Below are 10,676 nucleotides of genomic sequence, written 5' to 3' on the forward strand. Positions count from 1 at the left end.
GGGTGACAAAAGAAGAGGATGTAGGCGAGGGTTTTGGAAGAGAGCAAGAATGAGGGGTACATAAGTTTTGTGTGGTATGTACATTGATGAAAAAATTAATGTTCTGAGGATCTAAACTATCAAATTATATGTCGTGTAAAAGTACCTAGTTCCTATCATGAGTTTTGCATGAAGACTTTAATCAGAATCTGTTACGTGTAAAAGTATCCTCTCTTAATAAAAAAAATAATTTAATGCATCGATATTCATTTGGCATAATCTAATTCAAGTACTAATGCAAAACTAGAAGAGGACCACTAATGCAGTAATTTTTTTCATTTTTCCTCCCCCTAATATAGGAAAATTTGTAAGCGGCGACCATTCAGGCAGCCGAAAGATGGCCGGCCCTGAGACTCTCCTCGAGGCAGCGCTTGAGGTGCTAAACACGCCGGATCCCGTAGATAAGGCCAGGCTCGGCAACATCGCCGCCAATCGCTGGCTGCAAGGCGAAATCTCCATTCCTTTCCGTCAAGATGAAGATCTCTCTGTTCCCAATCGCCCAGCCCGTCTCTCCAATGTCCGCTTCTTCTACACACTGCTCTTATGCCCTAATCATTAACCAACTCGTTCTAATGCTGCTTCGACTCATACAGGTAAGGCTGGTTGCTCCCAGTCTAATGCCCAAGCTGGGGAAGGGGGGAAGCTTGCAGAGTCGCCAGACCATGCTGCACAGCCTCGTCCACACGGAGAGCTGGGCAATCGATCTCTCGTGGGACATCATTGCTCGGTTTGGCAGGAAGGAATCGATGCCTAGGGATTTCTTCACCGATTTTGTTAAAGTGGCCCAGGAGGAAGGGCGACACTTCTTACTTCTTGCCAGGAGACTGGAGGAGCTGGGCTCGTACTACGGAGCCTTTCCCGCCCACGATGGTCTCTGGGACTCTGCCATCCAGACTTCCCACGATCTCTCTGCCCGACTTGCCGTTGAGCACTGCGTACATGAGGTTCGGAGTAACTCTTTATGCTATTTGCACTTTGATTCTCGGATCCAAGCAGGCGACTATTGTGATTAGAAATGGCACTAGATGCATATCTGAGTGTTGAGTATGATTTATGTATGTCCCTGGTGGTGATTGAGCGGGCAAATGGTCTGCCGCATTGTGGTCGATTGCCTGCAACTTAGTAGGGAGCCCTCGGGTGGGTACAGGCAGATTTGGAGATGATGGTCATGACTAGACAGTTCAGGCAAGGTTCTTGCCTGCTACTGTCATTAACACAACATCAACGCTAGGCTCTCCTCGTGGCTTTGTGGTTGTGGGCATTAACGCCTACCGGGATAAGAGGCTTTGAGGATACTAACGGCTAATTTCTAGCAAATTGTGGTTGAATTCTCTCAACGTAACGTGAGCCCATTATACGTCGTGCACAATGCCAGAAGTTGATTGTAGGAGTGCCCAAAGGCTTTGTACAGAATGAGGTGCTGAGAAGTAGAGAAAAGGGGGAACCTTTGGCGGGAGGGCTTGGGCGGCGGCTGCAAATAGGAGCACCTTTAACATGGAAAATGGTCATTAGAATTAGAGTTTTATCTTCTCTTTTTTGTGAAGATAGAAATTTATATAGAGAAATATTAAGTAATTTTCTTCTTGATTGATCTAGGTTTAGAATGCTCTCATGACTGTGATTCTTGTTATTCATTGAGCAATGCAGGCTTTCAATAGCTTAAGGTGTAGTGAGCATGAAAATAACTCTTGGGAGGAAAGGGATAAAAAAAGATCACGATGAAAGATGACCTCTGGTGAATATTGGCTAGCCTTTGCTAGCATGAAAGGGATAAAAAAAGATCACGATGAAAGATGACCGCTGGTGAATATTGGCTAGCCTTTGCTAGCATGACCGTCAAAACAGCTCTAAAAAGATCACGATGAAAGATGACCTCTGGTGAATATTGGCTAGCCTTTGCTAGCATGGCCGTCAAAACAGCTCGTTGTTTGCGAACAACTCGTGTTCTGCTCGTTAAGAAACTTGTGTTTGATTTGTTCGATAGGTTAAGGAGCCGAACACAAATAATTTTTTTGCGCTCAGTATATAAACAAGCCGAACACGAACAAAAATTTATTCGTTCGTGTTCGACTCGTTTTAACTCGAAATAATTATTGAACAATATTTTTTAAAAAATTAATTGACTACAAGTCTACAAAGATTCATAATTAATTAAAAGTATTAATTAAAAAATAGAATAAAGATATATTAAATTGTATATGAATGATGTTTTAATATAAATAATAAGATTTAAATCTCACCCCAACTGTTAACATCCTACGACTGCGTGACTATGGCCGTCAAATCGACTCTTTGTTCGTGAACAGCCTGTGTTCGGATCGCTAAGCAAACGAGCCGAAAATGAACACATTTTTTGTGCTCGAAATGTAAACGAGCTGAACACGAACGGTGGTATTTTTTAACAAGCCAACACGAGCTCTCTACTTGTTAGAGTAATTGGCTTCTATATAAATGAAGGAGCGTTTGGATTTGATTGTGGTATGTTTTGGATGGGTGATCCGAAATTTGGTTGTGGGTTCTTATAGTCTATATCCTATAGTTGAAGCTGGCCATGCCCTTAAATTTTCACTCCCCTTTCATACATAATAGCCATTGACTTCACAATCTCATCATAGACCTGGAAGGCTCTACTATACCTATAGGCAACTTTGTCCCTTTGATTAGTCTGATGAAATATCTTGCTCTGGCTTGGTCTTAAAAAAAGGGAGAGCTTATAGGCCAATAGAAAGCTAATAAGATCCATGTTGACAATGAGGATAAAGTGTGCACTTTTAAAATCAACATCTTGATGTAAGGGAAGTTCAAGGAGAACCTTGTCATTCTGCTTAGAAAGTGCATTCACATTTTTGCTTGGTAGAGGACAAAGGTGCTTGGAGCGGATGGTAATGTTGGCTTGTCATCACATATCTATGAGGCGAGCAAGCCAATCAAAGATAGAAACTGAAAAATTGCTATGGAGATAGTGACATAAATTTAAGAGTTACTATAAGTTTTTTACAGTGGCGTCTATTCACAATTTAATAGTTTTATGATATTGAGTTGTCCTTTCATATTCTTATGCTTAAGAAGAATAATTGTAAGTGGAGTATGCCTTACATTTTTCAAAACTTTTTTGAGCCATGTTCGAAAGATGGGTATAAACTTATCACAAATGTGATGATAAACTTGGCCATAGATGTACTAAATAGGCCACCCAAACCTATTTATACACATAATTAAACCATCTAAAATTTATAATGGACATGGGTTAATCCCTCATTGCTGATAGATTTTGTTGGGCTATCATCCAATAAGGTCAATTAGACCGACTCTTATCCAATAAAAGTTTAACATAGAAACTCACTTGAGTTTTGAGTTAAACGCAAACCAAACAAAATATTATTTGTGCTAAATTTCTCGAGAAAGTTCTAGGATCAAAAATATTTTCAATTGATTTCTTATTTATGATAACACTATTGAAATTTGATTTGGACCAACCTAAATTTATGTACTATGCCATTGACACATAAGATAATCAAGTGATTAGGGCCAACTTATTTCAAATTACTTCCATTTGAGTCATCCCAATAAGGAATTTAAAGAGTTATGCTTACGGCTTAAATGGTCTACCTAACTTATTTGACAATCTAACTTGTCTGTGGGGTTCCATGTTTTGAGCTCCATTGACATATTCTGTGGTTAGTGATAGGGATGCATGTAGTATACCATGAAAAGGATAATTTCATAAACTAATGATGGATTTTATTTTTTAATGTTTTGTTATTTTTCATCATGAATGCAAGTGTCACGTACTAAGGAATGATGAATATGTTGTTCAAGGGCTAGTGGGAGGCAATGCCCTCATTAAAAGTATATGCGGAAGGAACATTTGCTTGAACTTAGTAAAACTTTGCCAATATTGGAAGTTATAATATTGATAACGTTGCATTTCAGTAGTGGTGCTTTGCTAAGTAGCGTTGTTGTTAAACTTAATATGTTTTTGCAGGCCGATTCAATTAAATGTAAAATCAACAATCAATAGATCGATGCAATTTTGCTACAAATTAATTCAGGACATGTTGTCACACTATAAAAAATTGAAAAGAGCACTCAGCTATCGTGTGCTTCATGAAACTGATCATTTTGATGAGTACAAACTATTGAAATTGTTTATAAAGCTTCCCCAAATTTCACTCAAATTGTAACACAAGGAGAGGGCTGAAAATATATTAGAAATGTTTAGAAATGGTGTTTTACTTAACCAATTGGATTGAGGTGAAGGATTTGACCTCCATACAATGAGGATCATTTGAAACTTCCTTGAGTTGAACTACATATAAAAGTGGTTATGGTATTGACAATTTGCATTTAGCTTAGTCAAGCGCATCATCATATAAAATTGTGCTCTCATATTGATCACCATTCATAACGGCAAGACTTTGCTGAAATTCTTTGAAGATGAGGAGATCTATTTGAGGTTCATCTTTGTTTACATCGTCCTAAAATAAATGAGCAAATAGAAGTTGCAAATAAGTTCTTTTTTAATCTTCCTTAAGAAAAAGAAGATTGATTGTAATAGTTAAAAAAAACTCCTTGCTATTTGCATGGGCTCTTTAGACCATGCCATTTTTCGTCTTTTTAACAAGCTATTATTTGCCTTATCAAATGGAGTGGATCGCTCCACTCGGTGAGATACGATCACATTTTAGCACAAGTGGTTAGAATAAAAAATAAATTGAAATTGTATAATATAATCACAATTCAATATAAGTGATTACAATAACAATTAATTTGAAAGGGCAATTTGTTGAATTTTTGATGTAGTACAATTGCATAATTTTATTGAATGAGTTTAATTTACTGTAAGATAAATACAAACTAGATGGTTACATTAATTGTTCTTTAATTTATTTACAAATGAAGAATAATAAACATATAATTACTCTTGTGCATATACATGATAATAAAAGTGTAATTATGGTGAGATGATTCAAGCTATTATTTTGTTAATCACTTTAGTTGTTTAATTATTATGAAAGAAAACAACAACAACAATAAAAAGGAAAAAGAAAGAAAGAAAGCTATGGATAATTTGAGAGACAATCAATGATTGTGAAGTAGGGATATGTTTAAGTCAATCTTTACGAACAATTTGCTGTTAAATCAATCTCCTTTATGAGAAGTAATTTGTAAGTTGTAAATTCATATGCTTAAGTGGTCATTTACTTCGGAGCAAATGTATACAAAAATATTGAAAACTTATTAAGCTCACTTTTATTTGATGATTAAGTTTTTATTATTGCAAGAGGCTCTTTATTTATAAGAATAAGGGAAAAAGATTTAAAGACGTGTGCTTACCTCAAAATTCAACCGTACCACTAAAATTTTACCTATGACAAAACCCACAATCCCTTCCACACCTACTACAAAGCCCAATAAGGGAAAGGCTCATTATCATATACGATATAAGAATGCTTTAATACAAATTGACTTAAATTTATTACGACTCAAAGACTCAATAATATATGAGCCAAATAAAAAAAATAAACATATACAACCACATACATGAAAATTAGGCTTTAGGATGACAATGATGATGATTATGATGTTGCTTTGCATTAGCTACCCTTAGCTTTGAAGAATTTTTCTTTTGAGAATGAAATCCATTTACTTATTATAATTGTGGGCTCTTAATAAAAATAAGCCATAAATCCTCAAGTGGATAAATATCTTACCACTGAATTAGGAACCCTTGAAAGCCAACATCAGATATGATGGCAAATTGGTCCTTCATCCTTAAGAAATGAGATGAATATTTAAGTATTATTTGTAGAAGGAGTTATGATAGATGGGGCTTTCCAATAGTATAATGCTAAATTTGACATATTAAATAGTAGAGAAATTCTAACATCTATTAGAAGGTCCATCTCGTACGCATTAACATTTATTTTTTTCACAACCCTACTGGGATTGTATTTCTTGACGTCAAATTTCTTTAGAGTTTCAATTGAAAATCTCTCGATTATAACATCAAATAAAACTTAGTTTTTCTCATTAAATTTTATATATTAAATTCTACATATTATTTGTGTGTATGAACATTAGATCTGTATTTATCATGACTCACAAATGGTATTTGTAGAATTTCATAATGTAATATACATATACTTTATACGAATGACTATATGAAATATGCAGATCAACAAATTCGATTGATTTCATAATGTAATATACATATACTTTATACGAATGCGGGTGCAAATACACTTGACTTATATGAAATATGCAGATCAACAAATTCGATTGACTTTTTTTGGATCATAACTAGTGGCAATATGGACATGAGTTATACTTGAATTGAGAATATTCTTTAGTTCATTAATCTTGGTCTAGTTGAGTTTGTCTATTTCCTCAAGGCAGACCTGTCCTTTCTTGTTTCCTTCTTTGTTTCCATCATAGCTTTGGGGATTCCCGTGAAGCTTCTAGTATTCCTATTTGATATGCTTTTTCTTTCCTGCAATAGTGGCACTGGAGATTGCTTTTGAGGTGAGAACTTTTTTTTCTTATTTGGGAGAAGAATTTGTAGGAGCTGATTCCTAACGTTCAGTTTGAGTGGTCATCTTGACCGATGTTTCAGAGATCTGATTATTGAACATCACAATTCTTTTTTCTTCCTGAGCTAGTATAAGACAAAAAACCTCATGTAAAGAAGGGAGGTTTTCTCCACTTAAGATTTGGACTCAAACTTGATTAAACTCATTATCAAGTCCTTCAAAAAACTCAAATAATTTCTCTTTCCATAAATTGTATGAGGATTGTATCTTTAAAACACAACATCTTGAGATCATGATAATAATTTGTTAAAGCTAGTAAACCTTCTTATCATTGCCATATTCAATGAGAGGAATATTACTTAGTGAAGAGTTTCATTTTGATCTTGTAGATAAGTGTAACATCTTTGACTTTTGAGTAATTTTTTTTTACGTTATCCCAATCATTTTTTACAGTAGATAGGAACATGTATGAGCTACTGATTTTCGACATAATGCTATTACACAACAATATCACGATCATGGAGCCATTTTCTTTCCAAAGTATAGAATTTGGGTTTTTCAACTTTACATTTTGATCCACAAGGTGTTGGAACTTTCCTTTTCCTTTCAAAAAAATTTGCACAATTTAGGATCACTTCATATAACTTCTTTCATTCAAGTGATATGAAGCTCGAAGTTTCTGGAGTTCTTCTTTAGTCTGATTTTTGCCATTCATGATGGTTGATTTCTTGAAAGGGAAGTTAAAGAAATCAAACATAATGAGAGGGAAGAATAACTTCGACTAAAAATGAATTGGAGAAAGAATAAAGAGAACAAATGTTCTATCGATGATATAGAAGAAGAAATGGCCAGAAAAATTGAGCTTTCATTTTTTCATTGGATATTTCCTTTAGTTGATTATGTAGAGATCATTGAGTGATATTACGAGAAAAATTTGTTTTTTTTTTTTTTTTTTTTTTTTTGTATATGAATCCGTGGGAGAGATATTTCCTTATAAGTAATAAATTAGTGGGAGAGATATTTTATTACAAGCAATGAATTCGTTACATCTATTTTTCATATCCAAAATTATTGATCTGATGACTTTTCAACATTATATATATATATATAAATATATATTCATTTTAATTGATTTGTAAATTAGTTTTTTTTAATCTAGTTTATTTTCATTTAATTCTAAACATAGATTTATTTTGTTAATACTGTTTATTTTTTTTATCTTTATTTAGATATTAAAAGTACTTTAATTTTAAAGTATGCTGTAATTTTATTTTATTTAAAGTAAATTAATATCTTGGTTATATTTTTATATTAGGCTTTAACTCAATTATAAATTAAGCTTTATATCGAGTATTGTATAAAGCATTAATTGAGCTATGTATTGAATTTTAATTAAGCTTCATAATGACTTTGTTCAAGTGTTTTAAATAATATTGTTCATGATTATAATTCAATCAAGTAATAAACTATTCAAACTTATTCATTTAACTATCGAGTATTTACATAAATGTCAAAGTTTGTTCGATTAATTAATCAAAACAAGCATGAGTGACCTCTTATCAGGCCAAGTTATCAGTAGTTTGTGTAACATTTGGTTCATTTACAAGTTTAGTCAAACCAGCTAGGGTAAAAATGATATACTACTGACCTTTTGCTCAAATTCATATATACTAGCAATGTGAAGGGATTTTTTTCCCTAAAGGGCAGATGAATTTTTGTGGCTACGGCAGTGCATTCTCCTTTGGTCTAATGGGAGCTAGCACATTTCACTTATCCTGAAACTTGAAGTCATATCTAATCTTCATAATTTGTGACATTCATGCCAAAAGCCAGAGCTTATCTAGGAGTATGTGTGCAACATTTATTGGAAGGATATCACATCAAATCTTATCGTTATATTCTTCCAGCCAAATTGGTACAAGATAACAATAAAAGATAGAAATGGTTGTCTTATTTACCTAAATGACCTTGTTCGGTTGTGGGTGAGGCTCAGAGATTAGCTTCATCCTGGCCAAAACAGAGGTGGCAGTAATATTCAGGCACTTTTACTATTGATAATTTGTTTACACACTTGTCTTTGCTCTGAAAATAATTGTAGAAAATTTTATGTGCTCTTCCAGTTGTTATTAGCTTGTGGCCTATGGGATAGTCAATATGGGATAATCAATACACACTGTATAACAACCACATGGTACCCATTCAATGCTTTGATATCACAAGCTTTTTGTTGTATTCACTCCAACCTGATCATTAATTTGTTTATTAAGCTGGTCTACCCTCCCTGTTAGATGGATTTCACTAAGAAGCTGTTTTGTTTGAGAAATTTTTTATGTAAAGCAAATCAAATAACTGGATTTTTAAAATTTTGGTGTTTAGCTTGATAAAAAGCAAAATATAGTGTAATATTTCGATGAATTTGGAATTCACCTTGCCGTTCAAAATCAGTGTGGTCCAAATTCATTAGATTTGAGTGATTTTCAAATAAAACAAGGCTAGTCACCGTCAACGCCGCTGCTCGCTAACTGGCCGCCGCTACTCGCCAACCATCACTGCCACCACAACTTGTCATCTCGTGCCGCCCATTGCTGTCGTCATTGCCATCATAACTGTCCATGTTCGAGCACTACTTGTCGCCAGCCGCCATCCAGTTGACGCCACTATCAACCGTGTTTTATATTAATTTTATTTTCTTCAAATTAAATACTAAAATGAAATTTATTTATTTATTTTATATCAAATCAAATAACTCGAAGGTGGGCAACAACGTTGCTGCTCGCTTGGCCATTGCTACTCACAAACTGTTATCACTCATTGGTCGTCTTCACTCACCTTGCACGGTCTTTGCTACCCATAGCCCACCGCTTTCCCTCAGTAGTTGTTACTATTGCCACTGTTGCAACCGCGATTGTCCGTCTCCGGGCATCGTTTGTCGCCATCCATCATTTGTCAATGCTTGCAGGCTGTCACCACTATCAACTGTGTTTTATATTGATTTCATTATTGTTCAAGCCAAGCATCAAAATTTTGACTTCTGCATTTGTTTTACATTGAACCAAATAACTCCAATATATTTTAAACACACTGCATTTTAATCATACTGCATTCATTTTTTAACAAACCAAATAGTTAGAGTAAATACTTGCATTGTGGCTAGTCTTGCCATATGCAATCTCTTTTCCTTGGGATTATTGGACTCTTTGTGAGTGAATGAGGCGCAAGTAAGATGTGAGTCATTACTATGACTACTTTTTAGTAATTATTTTAAGAGATTGTGATCTAATCTATTTCTCATTATGAGCAGCAAATTGAAATGCATTCTCAAAAGAGTAAGTCTCTCGAGTCAATTTTTGATGAAACATGTCAGTCTATAAACTATGACCTTAAGGATTCTCACTGGACATTTATGGTAACTACGCTAATTTGATTATCCGACTTCTCCTTTCATCTTTATCATGTTATGCTAAAAAGGGATGGTTACATACATACTACCCAATTCATATGTATTTACATATCTAACACCTGAATTATACTTTTTAGTCCACTCCAATCTTTCATGTTACAAAAAATGCTATGATTTAACTTTTTAAGAAGTTAATTAACCTTTTAAACTTAATAATTTAAGATAACTTGAATGCTCGTGATGACTTAAAAACTTAAATCAAATAAAACCTTATGAGTGGTATGTATGTAAATCTTCCAAAAATAAAAACTAACGCTCTTAGCTTTACTTTTGCCATCATTTTCTCTCTCTCTCTCTCTCCCCCCACACCCCCCCACACACACACACACACACACACACACACACACACACACACACATATAATGGCAATTACATACATACCACCAAATCCCTATGTATTTATATATCTAACATCTAAACTCCATTTTCTTATATATCTTTTCATAAAATATATCTTTTCATACACAGGTGAGGTGCCAACTTATATATCTTATATATCTTTTCAACTATAGGTGAAATATATCTTTTCATAAAATTTGAAATTTTGATGTTAGATATATAAATTTCATGCCATAAATTCATGAGTGTTATTTATCTAAATCTTCCCATATATATATATATATATATATATATATATATATATT

General features: G+C 34.0%; 1 protein-coding gene across 1 annotated transcript in view; it reads left to right on the forward strand.

Annotated features, from left to right (window-relative positions):
• Window positions 1-303: 303 nt before the first annotated feature.
• LOC110018464 (uncharacterized protein HI_0077) overlaps window positions 304-10,676 on the forward strand; it is a 10,979-nt gene continuing 606 nt past the window's right edge. Inside the window, exons 1-2 of the mRNA XM_020715784.1 lie at window positions 304-556; window positions 633-983. Coding sequence (XP_020571443.1) covers window positions 377-556; window positions 633-983 — 531 coding nt within the window. The 5' untranslated portion in view covers window positions 304-376. The remainder of the gene's footprint in view (window positions 557-632; window positions 984-10,676) is intronic.

This window comes from Phalaenopsis equestris, unplaced genomic scaffold, assembly GCF_001263595.1.
Source record: "Phalaenopsis equestris unplaced genomic scaffold, ASM126359v1 Scaffold000022, whole genome shotgun sequence".
Lineage (NCBI taxonomy): Eukaryota > Viridiplantae > Streptophyta > Magnoliopsida > Asparagales > Orchidaceae > Phalaenopsis > Phalaenopsis equestris.